This window comes from Antennarius striatus, chromosome 3, assembly GCF_040054535.1.
Source record: "Antennarius striatus isolate MH-2024 chromosome 3, ASM4005453v1, whole genome shotgun sequence".
NCBI classification, from domain to species: domain Eukaryota; kingdom Metazoa; phylum Chordata; class Actinopteri; order Lophiiformes; family Antennariidae; genus Antennarius; species Antennarius striatus.
The window spans coordinates 26,989,602-27,004,327 of record NC_090778.1 but is presented as its reverse complement, the minus strand read 5'-3'; the positions used below and the strand labels follow the sequence as shown (position 1 = coordinate 27,004,327).

At 44.0% G+C, this 14,726-nt stretch overlaps 3 protein-coding genes across 3 annotated transcripts; 2 read left to right on the top strand and 1 right to left on the bottom strand.

Annotated features, from left to right (window-relative positions):
- The first annotated feature begins 5,581 nt into the window (after positions 1 to 5,581).
- Positions 5,582 to 7,582, top strand: gstt2 (glutathione S-transferase theta 2). Its single transcript, XM_068311414.1, has 5 exons — positions 5,582 to 5,824; positions 6,356 to 6,443; positions 6,582 to 6,732; positions 6,954 to 7,130; positions 7,247 to 7,582. The coding sequence occupies exons 1-5, from the start codon at positions 5,701 to 5,703 to the stop codon at positions 7,391 to 7,393; spliced, it is 687 nt and encodes a 228-aa protein (XP_068167515.1). The 5' UTR covers positions 5,582 to 5,700; the 3' UTR covers positions 7,394 to 7,582.
- Positions 7,583 to 7,656: 74 nt separating this feature from the next.
- On the bottom strand, positions 7,657 to 12,099 carry chek2 (checkpoint kinase 2). Its single transcript, XM_068311412.1, has 15 exons — positions 11,861 to 12,099; positions 10,565 to 10,917; positions 10,250 to 10,374; positions 10,035 to 10,167; positions 9,861 to 9,951; positions 9,692 to 9,788; positions 9,455 to 9,508; positions 9,311 to 9,375; positions 9,126 to 9,225; positions 8,942 to 9,028; positions 8,514 to 8,677; positions 8,308 to 8,423; positions 8,151 to 8,236; positions 7,961 to 8,020; positions 7,657 to 7,887 (listed from the first exon to the last, which is right to left on the bottom strand). The coding sequence occupies exons 2-15, from the start codon at positions 10,863 to 10,865 to the stop codon at positions 7,756 to 7,758; spliced, it is 1,611 nt and encodes a 536-aa protein (XP_068167513.1). The 5' UTR covers positions 10,866 to 10,917; positions 11,861 to 12,099; the 3' UTR covers positions 7,657 to 7,755.
- entr1 (endosome associated trafficking regulator 1) lies at positions 12,057 to 14,675 on the top strand. The gene is made up of 10 exons (XM_068311413.1): positions 12,057 to 12,214; positions 12,866 to 12,981; positions 13,052 to 13,150; positions 13,247 to 13,338; positions 13,425 to 13,557; positions 13,627 to 13,700; positions 13,782 to 13,893; positions 14,007 to 14,069; positions 14,214 to 14,350; positions 14,429 to 14,675. Exons 1-10 carry the CDS (start codon positions 12,169 to 12,171, stop codon positions 14,517 to 14,519), a joined length of 963 nt encoding a protein of 320 aa, XP_068167514.1. The 5' UTR covers positions 12,057 to 12,168; the 3' UTR covers positions 14,520 to 14,675.
- The last annotated feature ends 51 nt before the right edge of the window (positions 14,676 to 14,726 follow it).

Genomic DNA, 14,726 nt, shown 5'->3' with positions numbered 1-14,726 from the left:
GGAAATTCATCTACGGTGCTGGGTACAATAGATCGAATCAGAGAAAGTGGCAGCTTTTAAATTTTATTTCTGGGGAGGCAAAACTTGCAATTTATGTGACCAGGAAGAGGAAAATTGAAAACAATACCGTTCAAGAAGCAGCTACTGTTTTTTGCTGTAACATCAGATGTCGCTTAAAACTAGAATTTGGTTTCTATAAATTGACAAAAGACCTGAATAACTTTAGGAACATCTGGTGTTACAAAAACCACCTCACTTTTGCAAACTTCCTGTTATAATGCACTAATTTTTATATTGTATTTCCCTTTGTTTCTTGGTGTTTAATGTTTTTGAGTGTTTAGTGTTTTTGAAATTTCATCTAATGAAAAATTGTAAAATGTTCTAAATGTTAAATGTGATTGGAGTTTTTTTTTGGAAAAGACCTTCTGAGGCACTTAAATGCTTTCATCTAATGTAAAACTGCAAAATGTTTGAATGAGATTAAAGTGTTTTTGCAAAAATAAAAAAAAATAAAAATCATTACTCGGCGCCCCATTGAGAATTGTGAACGTGGGCGCCCTCTTTGGCAGGAGGACTGTACTGCAGCCACACAACGATCCATGAGCCCAGAAAACAGATTTCTCTGCTCTCATCACGCATTGAATTAATGACAGGAACATGAGGTCAGACATTTTTCAAGAACGACAAAAAAACCCGGTATTAAGTGGTTATAAAAAATTTTTTTCTGTTCCGATTTTGTTTCGGAATTATAAAAAATACAAAGTTGTCGATTTCATTTTCGTTCCTGGCAAAATACCAAAAGTGACTCCACACACAGAAAGTGATAGAATGTAAAACCAAAAGGTGGGATTCGATCCTGTAACCTGAGATCTCTTGAGTTCCTTTCCTCCTCTCATCTCTCTGGACTAAACCCTCAGCTGCTGTGACTTGGTTTGGAACTTATTTTTATGGGGTTCACCGCCCTGAGGAGAAACCAGAATATAATGACATCAAGATCCTTCGTCATCCTCAGGAAGGAAGAAATGGGACGCGTCCCAAAGTTACCACAGGTGGAGGAAACATGACCTAAATGTTTATGTAGCCAGGTTGAGAACCAACTCCCCACTACAATAACAACCTGGGTGTGTCCTCCGTGGGATTCGAACCTGTGAGGCCACAGCGTTACAGCGAAAATATTAAATTCTCGTCACCAGTTTTTGGTCGTACTTTTCTAAAGAAATTGAATCAAATACACTTCCTGTTCGCCTGATGCTTTTATTTTGAGTGACCACAGGACATGAACACATATTGTGACACTGCCATCCTGTGGTCAATGTAAAGTAACGTTGAATTTCCTAGCTTCATATCTGTCAAACTGTTCCGTGGAAAACTACACAACAAAGTTATTTCGGAGGACGTGTCAATAATGTTATTCTACGGTCTTGAATGCTCTGTAATAGTAATGCCCTCTTGTGGACATAGTGGGTAACTACAAAAACATTGAGACAAAGTTAGACGCTATTAGATTATCAATAGCTTCCGGATTAGACTATCAAAATAATTTTGATCACCCGAAAGATCACCTGTTTGCCGCGACCTTCCTCCTGCTAAAAGCAATTTAAATTGTGTAAACAATGCAAACTTCTGAATTAGTAGTTTGCATTACTATAGCTCCTCTTACTTAGAGGTTTGTAGGACAGACTGCACTCATGTCCCCGACAGAGTTAGCAGTAGCTTTAGCGCTACCAAACTTTTTCACCGGCTGACTCCTTCTATGTGAAAAATGATCTATATATTCATTCGTGGCATTCGTTCAAAACCGATGTAAAAACACTCGTCACTCGAATTTTCTCATTAGGTACATCGGGGGAAAAATCCTTTATTATGATTCTTTTATTTTGGAAACTAGCCGGAAAACGACACATATCGGCGATTACATCCAACTTTATCTATGTTGTGCCGTCACTGCCCTCCTGTGGTCAATGGCTATATTACATAATGTAGCTTTACTCAGTCTTCGTGTCCGAACCCAGACGAACAATCAGCAATCATACATTACAAATAGGAAGACATGTCAAATTCTATTGCTGAAAAAATATTCAGAAGGCTCTTGATGGTAAATATGGTTGATGCCCTCTTCTGGCCAAAGTGAGGAACTACAAATGCTTCATTTTCATTTGATCTCAGATGTAACACCCACACTATTTGACTGTACTAACTTCTGCTTTATTTGAAGATCTTTTAACATTTTTCTTGGATTTGACCAGTAGATTTAACCCACAACTTTAATATTTTTATACAAGAATCTAACATTGACACTTTATGAGTCTCCTCACTAAAAACTTCCTACATGTCTTTATTTGGACGGTAACAATCGTTCAAAAATGACGTGAAAATATTATTCTCATCACCAGTTTTTGGTCGTACTTTTCTAGTGAAATTGAATCAAATACACTTCCTGTTCGCCTGATGCTTTTATTTTGAGTGACCACAGGACATGAACACATATATACGAGCGAATGAACTAGGCAGCTTTTTCAGTCGGTTCAGCTCCCCCACCACTCCCGGCTCCTCGTTCCGGGGCTCTTCCGGTCCTGCAAACCGCTCCACTCCACGGAGATTGAAAAAGCTGTTTACAGTAGTTCATTCGCTCGTTTATATGTATTCATGTCCTGTGGTCACTCAAAATAAAAGCATCAGGCGAACAGGAAGTGTATTTGAACAGACTCATCCGCAGAGCGGGCTCAGTGGTTGGGCTGAGCCTGGACTCTGTGGAGACGCTTCTGGAAAGCAGGACCATGTCTAAAGTTACGGCTATCATGAACAACACCAGGCACCCCTACACACCACCTTCTCCCAGCAGAGAAGCACCTTCAGCGGCAGACTGCTGTCACACAGCGCCTCCACAGAGAGGCTGAGGTCCCCCTTCGTGCCCCGTGCCATCAGGGGGTACAATGACTCTCAGGAGGAAGGGGGGGGGGTGGCGAGGTCAGCACGGGGTTGATTTAATTTAATTTAATTTAATTTAATTTAATTTAATTTAATTTAATTTAATTTAATTTAATTTAATTTAATACTGTTTATATATTTTTTTAATTTCATACTGTTTTATATTTTAATTTAATTTTATACTGTTTATATTTTCATTTAATACTGTTATATTTTTTAAATTTTATACTGTTTATATTTTAGTTATAGTTTAGTATATAAGTCCTGTTAGTGCGACATGTGTCTGTTAGTGTAGTGTATGTCTTGCGGTATGTCCTGTGATGCCAGTGGGTTTTTTTTCTCCTGTTGTTTATCCAGTTTATCCAGTTTATCATCTACTTTCCCTTTAGGAAATTAACGAGAAGATAGAGGGGGCTACTGCTAGTTAGCATTTCAAGCTGTTTTACAATTGCATACATTTCAAATAGTGAGACATGTTAAACTCCATTGCTGACGCTTTTAGATTGATGTAAATGGAAAATTATCATTTCAACGTGACTGCTGAGGTAAACTCAAAAAACAAAACGAAGACAGAAACACAAAGACAAACACACAAAAACCTCTAAAAAAACCCACAGTACAAGCTAAATAAGACATATATGCTGAATTCCTATTCGAGCCCTGACCTCAGGTAAATGTAGTCAAACCATTTCCTGCTCAGTAAGTAAACATAAAAGTAACGTTGAATTTCCTAGCTTCATATCTGTCAAACTGTTCCCTGGAAAAATACGCAACAAAGTTATTTCGGAGGACGTGTCAATAATGTTATTCTACGGTCTTGAATGCTCTGTAATAGTAATGCCCTCTTGTGGACATAGTGGGTAACTACAAAAACATTGAGACAAAGTTAGACGCTATTAGATTATCAATAGCTTCCGGATTAGACTATCAAAATAAAATTGATCACCCGAAAGATCACCTGTTTGCCGCGACCTTCCTCCCGCTAAAAGCAATTTAAATTGTGTAAACAATGCAAACTTCTGAATTAGTAGTTTGCATTACTATAGCTCCTCTTACTTAGAGGTTTGTAGGACAGACTGCACTCATGTCCCCGACAGAGTTAGCAGTAGCTTTAGCGCTACCAAACTTTTTCACCGGCTGACTCCTTCTATGTGAAAAATGATCTATATATTCATTCGTGGCATTCGTTCAAAACCGATGTAAAAACACTCGTCACTCGAATTTTCTCATTAGGTACATCGGGGGAAAAATCCTTTATTATGATTCTTTTATTTTGGAAACTAGCCGGAAAACGACACATATCGGCGATTACATCCAACTTTATCTATGTTGTGCCGACACTGCCCTCCTGTGGTCAATTGCTATATTACATAACTCAGTCTTCGTGTCCGAACCCAGACGAACAATCAGCAATCATACATTTCAAATAGGAAGACATGTCAAATTCTATTGCTGAAAAAATATTCAGAAGGCTCTTGATGGTAAATATGTTTGATGCCCTCTTCTGGTCAAAGTGAGGAAATACAAATGCTTCATTTTCATTTGATCTCAGACCCACACTATTTGACTGTACTAACTTCTGCTTTATTTGAAAATGTTTTAACGTTTTTCTTGGTTTTGACCAGTGCATTTAAGTCACGACTTTAACACTTTTGTACAATGATGTAAAACATCAAAAACTCGGAACCAGCTTTTGGTCTTACATTTCTCGTGAAATTGAATTAAAAATAATTCCTCTTCGCTTGATGCTTTTATGTTGAGCGACCATCGGACATGAACATATATTGGTGACACTGCCCTCCTGTGGTCAGTGACCATATTACAAATTTTAGCTTTACTCAGTCTTCCTGTCCTAACCCAGACGAACAGTCATCTACTTACTTTTAGGAAACTCTAACGAGAGGGGAGAATGGGGACTACTCCTAGCTAGCATTTCAAGCAGTTTAACGATTTTACACATTTCAATTAATAAGGCATGTTAAACTCCGTTGCTAATTAAATTTCCAGAAAGCTCTTGATGGTACACAAAATGGTACACAAAAACACAAAGACAAAATGTAAAATACAAAATATAAATACAAGCAAAATAAGACATGCATGCTTACATGCATCTGTTAAACCTTTCCGTGGAAAACTGCACAACAAAGTTATTTCGGAAGACGTGTCAATAATGTTATTCTACGTTCTTGAAGGATCTGTAATCGTGAGGCCCTCTTGTGGACATAGTGGGTAACTACAAAAACATTTAGATAAAGTTAGACGATGTTAGATTGTCAACAGCTTCCGGTTGTGAGTACCAAAATATTTTTAATCCACGGAACTAATTCGTGTTTGTCCACCTGCTAATAGCGACTAAAATTTAGTAAACAACGCAAACTTTTAAATTAGTAATATGCATGACTTTAGAACGTCTAAGTTCAACAGTAGCAGTAAAGACTGCAATGACGTCCCCGACAGAGGTAGCAAAAGTAGCTTTAGCGCGACCAAGCTTTACCACCTGCAATTCCTTCTGTCTGCAAAGCTTCTATCTGTTCCTTAGTAACAGCTTCAAAGTGATGTAAAAAAAACATTATAATGTAATTCGTTATTTCGATGCTTTTATTTTGAGGGACTACCGGAAATCGGTATATCGGTGACTAAACTGCAGCGCGTGGAGTGTCCAGTAGGGGCGCAACCGAGCGGCAGGACATTTAAATTCGCTGCACACCGGCAGCTTCCTCCACGGACTGTGGTTTATCCTTTTCCCCCACGTTTAAAACAACCTCAGCCGTGATGGCTGCATCCCCTGGGGTGGAGGTTTATCTGGACCTTCTGTCGCAGCCTTGCCGGGCGCTGCTCATCCTGCTAGAATGCAACCAAATCCCGCACACAGTCCGCACCGTGGCTCTGAGGAAAGGTCAGCAGCTTTACTACCCAAATAAACTAGATTACTGACTCCACGACTAGTCAGTGCTGTGCTGGTAGCAGGTTAACGCCTCTGAGTTGCTGAACTTGTAAAAGTTCGTTCGTCATGACTTCTGCCCCAGAGAACTTTGACCCCAAAATAATTGTTCGTGACGTGGGGCGACAAAACTTCATCAAAGAAATCACAGTTTTAAAGATTTCCATTAAGATGTGCAAATTTAACGATTTAATTTAAAACTAATAACTTGGTAATAGATAATATACATATGGTTTATCAATTCGGCATCGTAAATTAGCATGCAAGAGGATTTTTTTTTTAAACTAGACAGTTTAATTCTGATCACTTCCGGGATAATTTTTTTATCAGCCTGAAAGAAAAAAGACAGGAACGTGAAGCAGAGATGTGTGGCTTTTAAAAAAAAAAAATGTTAGTTTAGTTTGTCTGGGCCAAAATACGAATTAAATTTAAAATGTGTGAGTTCTTCTAAACGGAGATTTGTTTGAGTTTTTCTTTGCCCAGCAGGAGAGAACAAGACCCCAGAGTTCACCAAGATGAACCCCATGCAGAAGGTTCCTGTGCTGGTGGACGGAGACTTCGTCCTCACTGAGAGGTACACCGACTAGAACCAGCGCCCCATTAAAAATGAATATATAAATCAATACACTTAAATTCTTTTAACGGGGTACTTCTTTCTTGGGTACTTCACCCCATTGAGTACTGACACCAGGTGTGTGTTTGTGTGTTACAGTGATGCCATCCTGAAGTACCTTGCCACCAAGTTTAACGTCCCGGAGCACTGGTATCCACGGCAACCAGAGAGGCGAGCCAGAGTGGACGAGTACACAGCCTGGCATCACACCAACACTCGTCCACACGCTGCCAAAGTCTTTATACTGGAGGTACACACACTCAGACTAGTCCCATTTAGAAACCAGTTCTGCATGATGACCCCACACGTATCGATCACCAGTTGATTAGCTGATCGGAACTTGTTAGAAATAAAGACCACAGGGATGGCTGCCCTCTGCCAATCTGCAGATTTCAAACTTTTTTTTTTGGATACGTCTCAAACAAGGTGTGTCCACCCTTCTGTGTCCATCTGCCTCCACCCGTCTCTCAGGTTCTCCTCCCGGCTATGAGCGGTTCTCCGGTGGACGAGGGGCGTTTGAATCGTGCTCTCTCTCAGCTCGATGAAACTCTGGACAAACTGGAGACCATGTTTCTGCGCAGACAGCCATTCCTCTGCGGTGATGAAATCACCGTGGCCGATCTGCTGGCCATCTGTGAGCTCATGCAGGTCAGACACCCTGATTGGCTCTCTATCGATCAGATAAACGCTCCGCTGGTTGCGTGTTGAGGCTGGGCTTCATGGATTGGTCACTGGTTCTGGTAACGCTCGGCGTGTCTTTGCAGCCTCTCGTCGCGGGCAGAGACGTCCTGCAGCAGCGTCCTAAGCTCCAGCACTGGAAGAGCAGAGTCCAGTCCGCCGTCGGTGGAGCTTTCGACCGCGCTCACGCCGTCTTATATGGCGCCAGAGAACGCCACAAAGCCAAACTCTGACATCACCACAGAGGTGTGGGGAGAAGAAACGCCTGCAGCCCGACTGAAGGAGCAACCGACCTTCATGAGGATCAACGAAAAATAAAAATATGTGATCCCAGACTTCAGTTTTATCTTCAAATTCACATTTTAAATAAGTTTAAAGAGAAATTTTAATAAAGTAACAATAAAAATGTTATTTTGTTTATTATTTGTTTATTCTGTTCACTCTTACCATGAAGTGTCAAAGAATAATGAATTAAATTGGTGAAAAATATAAAGATTTTATTAGAAAAAATTAGAAGCTTAATTTACATTTTGGCAGTAGTCAACACCTTGTGGGGTCACTTAACCCGAGGAACCTCTGGAATCTTATTGGTCGTCTATAGTGGGGTGGGGGGAGGAGGCTTTTGTTTGGCCGGATGTTCTTCCTCCTCCTCTTCTTCTCTGTCTCGTCGTCGTTTCCTGCTGGGCCTCCCAGAGTCATCCTTCGTCTCCGTCGCCGCCTCCTCTTCCTGTGGGAGGAGTCGCCATAAGTTATTTGTGACGAAGAGCAGCCAATGAGTGAATCTTTGGAGAGGCAGTTACCATGGCAACATCAGCATTGGGGTACATGAGTCTGCGAGCCGTCGCCACTATTTCAGGATCCTAAAACACAACAACACAGTCAGAATCTGAGCAGCAGACTCCCATCATACACCTGGAGAGCTCACTGAGACATCACAACATCACGACCGGTTTCATGACTTAGTCCTCCGGCAGTCGTCTAGTTCGTTACCTGTAACCAGCTGTGATGCAGGGCTTCCTCGATAGTCATCCTCTTACTGGGATCAACGACCAGCAGCTTCCTCACCACGTCTTTAGCTGTCACCATGGAAACACAAGAGGTACTAAAGTAGTACTTCACTAGTACTGCAGTGATGTTCATGTACTACCTTGGTCAGAGATGTTTCTCCACTTGGACGGGATCATGGTGAACTCTCCATGAATGATTTGCTCTGTGATCGACAGCGGGCTGAAGTCCTCATGGAAGGGAGGGTAACCCCCCAGACTGAGAGACAGGTAGGCAGGAGGTGAGACAGACAGGTAGGTAGGACATGACGTGAAACAGGCGAACAGGGAGTGAGACAGATGAGCCTACCAGACAAAGAGCAGGACGCCGAGGCTCCAGGCGTCGACAGCGAGTCCGTATCCTGTGGTGGACGCCTGGGTGAAGACCTCAGGAGCCAGATAGGACGGGGTCCCACACAGGGTCCTCATCAGCAGGGTCTCCTCCAGGATCCTGGACTGGTTGAAGTCTGTCACCTGACACACACACACACACACACACACACACACACACACACACACACACACACACACACACACACACACACACACACACACACACACACACACACACACACACACACACACACACACACACACACACACACACGGGGTGAAAGGCTGATAATATGTAATCAGATTGGATTAGTTACTGTAGAATGATGGTGATGACGGTGACGGTGGTGATGATGATGATGATGATGACGATGATGATGACGATGATGATGGAGGTGTGTGTACCTTGATGAGACAGATGTCTTCCTGTGAGGACAAGAGGATGTTCTCTGGTTTCAGGTCTCTGTGGATGATCCCATTACTGTGGAGATACTGCACACACACACACACACACACACACACGCACACACACCATTGGTTGACTGCTGTAAACTTGCTTGAAGTGGTTACCGTAGCAACAGCGTCTCACCTGGACAGCATTCAGCATCTGGTAGAAGTAAAGTTTGGCGACGGATTCCTTGAGCTGCTGCTTAGACTTGAGTCTCTGGAACAACTCACCCCCCTCCATCCTGACAGACAGGTAGGCAGACAGGTGAAGACCGGTAGACAGACAGGTAGACAGACAGACAGACAGGTAGATCTGAGTGGACTCACAGCTCCAACACGATGTAGTAGCTCTCATCTGTCTGGTAAAAATCCACCGTCTTAATGAGACAAGGCTGCAGGAGACGAGGAGAGGAGGACTTACAGCTGGTGGTCTTTAGAAATATTACTCTTCTTCGGTGGTTTCACACTCACGTGGTCGGTTCTCTGTAGAATCTCCATCTCTGTCTTTGCATTTCGCACCGCCGTCTGTGATTGGACAGAAAAAACAGGATGACAGGACTAAAAGACCGCCCACCGAACGTCACCTTCAGATGCCTCTTACGCAGTTTTTACCTTTGTTAAATCCATAACAACGAGGAAAGGAGGAAAAAATGGGAAGGAAGGAGGCATTAAATCTCAGCCAATCAGGGAGCAGATCACTTGACTCACCCCTTCTGATTGGAAATTCTTCTTGTTTATGATCTTGACAGCAAATTTTTTGCAGGTGGACCTTTCGAACGCCAGCTTGACTTCACCGCACACACCTCTGAAACACACAGAGCGGCGTTTCAGGGTACAGGAAGTGACATCACGGTCACGCCAATGGGTTCAGACTCACGTGCCAATCTGTCGAGTCAGCAGATATTTCTCCTGGAGCTCTTTGGGTAAACTGGACTGATTGTCCGACATCAGATTAATAAAGACAAAGACTGAAGAGAGAGAGACAGAGTCAGTCAGATGGTGTGAGGTGCCACCTGCTGGCGTAACCACAAAGGTGTTTCCTGTGTCTGACCTTTGTTGTGTTGTTCAGACAGAGACAGAACGGCGTTGTTGACCAGAGGAAGCTTCTTGTTTTTACCAATCAATACACCGTCAATAAACGTCCCGTTGTTGCTGTAGTCCTCCACAAACACCTCCTCGCCTTCCTGCCAGACGGAGACGCACAAATTTATTACAATACGTCATGATTATCAATAATCAATCAGCAGAAACAGGAAGTGATCTCACTCTGTAAATCCTGAAGTGTTTCTTGCTATAAATTCTGAACTTTTGGGATCCTCTGTTGTCTGGGTCGTCCAGAATGTAGTTACACTTAGAGTCCCGTCCAAACAGGTATTGATCCTCGATACAGTCTGTAAACAAACAACAATAACAATGAATGATGCTAGTTATGGCACTAACTCATGGACCAGTAATAGCATTGACATCAAAACTAATACTGGGGTCTCAGGTACCTGGTACCAGACACCCCAGTTTTCAAACCACTATTAGGACTAGAACCAGCATCCCTAGCATCTCTAGCGTATTAGCTGTCTGACTCACCTTGGCTTCTGAAGCAGCGGGCCATGGGCAGCAGGCGGCCCCAGGGTTCAGCCTCGGGCTCCTCGGGGACGGACGGCAGCGTGACGGGGAGGGTGTCCAGGCTGCTCAGCGTTCCTGAACCGCTGGACGACTGGCTACCTGAGGACGGTCCACTAGAAGAACCAGAACCCTGCTGGGACTGGAGCTGGGACTTTGACTGGGATGGGGACAAGGTGGACAGAACCTGGGATGGAGACTGTGTGGACTGGGTTGACTCGGCCTGGGACCGCTGCCCCTCACGTGGAGCCTCTTCTTCTGACATCGTCCACCTCTGATTAGTGGTGAAAGCAGTCCTCACAATAAAGTACGGTGGCCTAAAAAAAATCAAGCTGAAATTTAACCTTAAATTTTCTTCAAGTATCAACATTTTCATTCATTGACAAAATGTTTGAGCGGATCAGAGGGTCGGGTCTGTTGGAGGACAATCAGACTTCAGGGTCTCGTTACATATCCGACCAGTTCTTTACATAAAATGGATTATTATCCTTTTAGAACTGTTTGTGATAGGAGATACGACCTGCACATGACTGATGGTCTCACACAATTCACTCGTTAACTTTGGACACGTCTGTTGACTGAAAACGATTCCAGAAGAAGACCTTGTGAAGCTGGTGAAGATCATGTTAAAAGTGAGTACATTTATTTATCTGCTTCTTAGTAAGACGCTTAGCAAGGCGGTGTTGGTTTCAAAGAATGTGAAACATGAAACACATATTCCTAATATTTATATGCTTATTACTAAATATGTTGTATGCATGTTCTGCAGAAAATAGTCCCAACAAAGAGGAAAACATGACTGACACACTCCCTTTACAAATTGTACCATTTATTTACATTTAAACTATTATATCACAAATGCAATGAAGAAATTAAAAATTAAATTAGAAGCAAATATGCTGTAAGTCAGTCTTTCATTCAGCTGAGAATCTTCCTGACATAATAAAGTTGTTTTTCCGGGATGACCTCATTTATCTCAACTTGCCACGTCCGTAAACGGGTAGTAAACGTGATGTTTTACTGAAGGAATTTCTTCAGAACTTTTCTATGTCAATCAGAATCCGTGTTTACGACCACAACCAAAATCTATCACCGCAGTCTGATTCACAGATCCGGATCAGAAGGAAACCCGAACCCCTCTGGAGACCATCCAACACATCCGAGCCCAGCCCGCCGAGATGCATCCCTCCAGCGCGCCCGGACGGAGCGGATGGAGCCGGGCTGAGCCGACATAAGGCGGGTTCGCGAACCGACACTTACCGGAGCCAACTCCCCGCGGATCACCAGCTCTCTTCCGGTTCTCTGCAGGTAAACACACCGCACCGAATCCCGACACGTGCGAGTTCTTTTTTTTTTTTTTTACCGGGGTCGTGATGGAAACCTACTTCCGTGTGCCGTTTTTTGCCCCTCTGGTGTCACATGACTGCGCCAACCAATGACAAGTTAGCAAACGGGTCACGTGGGGTCTGGGCTGTTCTCCGTGTTTCCGTGAGTGGTTTCGTCCTGCTTGGACAGACGCAGCGCTCAAAATGATCGATAACTGACGGAACGTGTCGGTGACGGTCGTCATGTCCAGTCAGAGGAGTTCTGCTAAAACTCTGATCATCACAGACGGTGAGTTTACTAACAGGAGACAGAGACGCCATATCTAAAACATGTTAAGTGATGGAGCCGCCGAGTTATTAGCTTTACTGTGTAGCGACATTAATATGGAATCAGACAAGGGTCATTTTCTGTCATCACACTGATTTTTATTCCTTTTGACGCTTTCCCAACGGGGGGCTAATCTTCCGATTTTGTCACCATAATCGATAAAAAGACGTGAAAAATTATGCAAACTGATGAACCATTCAGGAAAATCCCCCCCCCCCCCCAAAAGAAAACAACATCCGATAACAAATATAGAAAAACCAATGTGAACAAACCACCTGAACGCACCACCGTACTTTAGCATACTGTGTAACGGTAACTAACATCTGTGTAAACGGAATGCGATGGCGAGGCGGAATAATGACGAGTCGAACTGTGACCTTCCCACTGGGAATGCTAAGATGCGTGGCAACAAGCAGCTGGGTAGAACAGAAGTCCTTGAACGTCTCACTGTATTGAAATGGAGGCCAAACTCAGATTTATTCAGTGCAGGAGTTCTGTGTGTGTCCTGTTTGTTTCCTACACACATGTGAGAACATTGAACCCCCCACAGAGCCTCATAGCTGCGTTCAGGCTGTAACGCTGCCCCCTGCTGGTGAAACTGTGTTTATGCAGATGAAGAGGGGGCCTCAGATGAGCTGAACCCCTTCTCCTTTAGAGAATTCCTACGCTGGAAGAACCAGGACCACCATCTGGATAAAAACCAGGACCAGTCGGACCCCCACAACCAGGTACAGTTCTCTATTATAACGTTATGGTGTAAAAGAAGTTCATGAACTCCGTCTAACTGTCTGCCTGTAGTCCAGCAGCTTTCAGAGGCTGTTTGACGTTGGGGACGTGACCTTTGACCCCGAAGTTGGTTTCTTTTCCGAACGGTCACTGGCTTCTCTGGCATCACGGGTACAGTGACATCATTATATGCCAAAGATTCTTCTGATTGGTCTGTATGATGAAATTGAGGATTGCCTGTAGTAAACCCTCTATCTGTCCAATCAGGAGGAGGAGGAAGAAGACTGGGGGCGGGGCTTCCTGTCAGGCGTGGACAGCACCTCCTCTGTTTGCACAGAAGAGGAGGAAGAGGAGACGAGGTGAAGCCTGTGATTGTTTTGTCTGCTTCATTGATTGAGGCAGGAGGTCTGAGAGCTCCTAGTGAACATCTGACCCCCCCTTCAAGGTTCTCCTCCAGACCTGAGGAGCAGCCAGTCGGAGCAGGAGGAGAGAACTATGAAGGAGATGATGAGACCTCCATTGCAGAAGCAGTCACCTCCTGCAGGAGGAGGAGTGGGAGGAGTAACCAGATACAACAGGTGAGGCAGTAAAATAAATAACGTGATGTCGGTAAATAAAACAAGTCATGTGACCTGTGGGTGCCTCAGTTGAAGGAGGAGAACACGGTGCTCAGGAGAACCATCAGGGAGCTGGAGAGGAGGTCAGAGGCCAACGAGCGCAGGTCAGCAACAGCCAATCACGCCACATCTCCACACCTGGCTGTCATAGTATTTACCCATCATGCATTTCCCTCCACTGTCAGGGTGATGGAACTGTCGGAGGAGATCGTCCAGAGGACGCGTCAGGAGGAGAAGGAGGCTCGGGACCTGGAGAACATGGTTCATTCGGTGGAGCAGAACCTGCACTTGATGACGGTAGGCTCAGTGTGTCCATGTTGGTAACATGACATCAGCAGTTTTTGGAGCCTGCTATCATGATGCAGCGGAAAGTGACTGAACCGCTGACCAGTTTGTGTCTCTGTCTGAAGAAGCGAGCGTTGAAAGCAGAGAACAGTGTCTCCAAACTGAAGTTGGAGCTGCAGCAGCTGCAGGTGATGATGATGATGATGATATTCTCTATTGATGCCGCGAATGTTTCTTCTTCTTCTTCTCTTCTTATGTTTCATGACATCATCATCAATCAATACTGTAAACCAGAGTAAGCAGATTTAGGTGAATGTCTCCCTGTATTTCAGGTGGAGGCTGATTCGCTGCGCTCGGCCAACCACAGCCTGAGGGCGGAGTCTGAGGTCATGAAGACAATGAAGCGCAACGCTCAGGTGGCGTCCGAGTACCTGAACAAGACGGCAAGCCACGCCCAGTCCTCCATCCGGTTAGTGTGTGTGTGTGTGTGTGAGATTAATCTCTCTGTCGTCAGTCAGTGAACATTAACCTGTCTGTCTGTTGTCAGTCAGCTGATGGGAGAGGCGGAGTCTCTCCTTCTGGTGTCTCAGCTGCTCCAGTCCATCGACAGGATCTCTGACCTCCCCTCTGACTCCTGATACCTCCAACCTCCACCAGACTGATGGATGCTGTTGTCACGGCAACAACGCATCACAGCCTACCACTGATGTCACAGATGTTTTATTTTGAACTTTTGCTGGGAGACCGATGAACTTTCGTTGACATCACAAAAATGACTGATGGTTTTTACACATGAAGTCTAACTTCTTATTAACTGTATAAAGTTAAAGTGTTTTATAATAAAT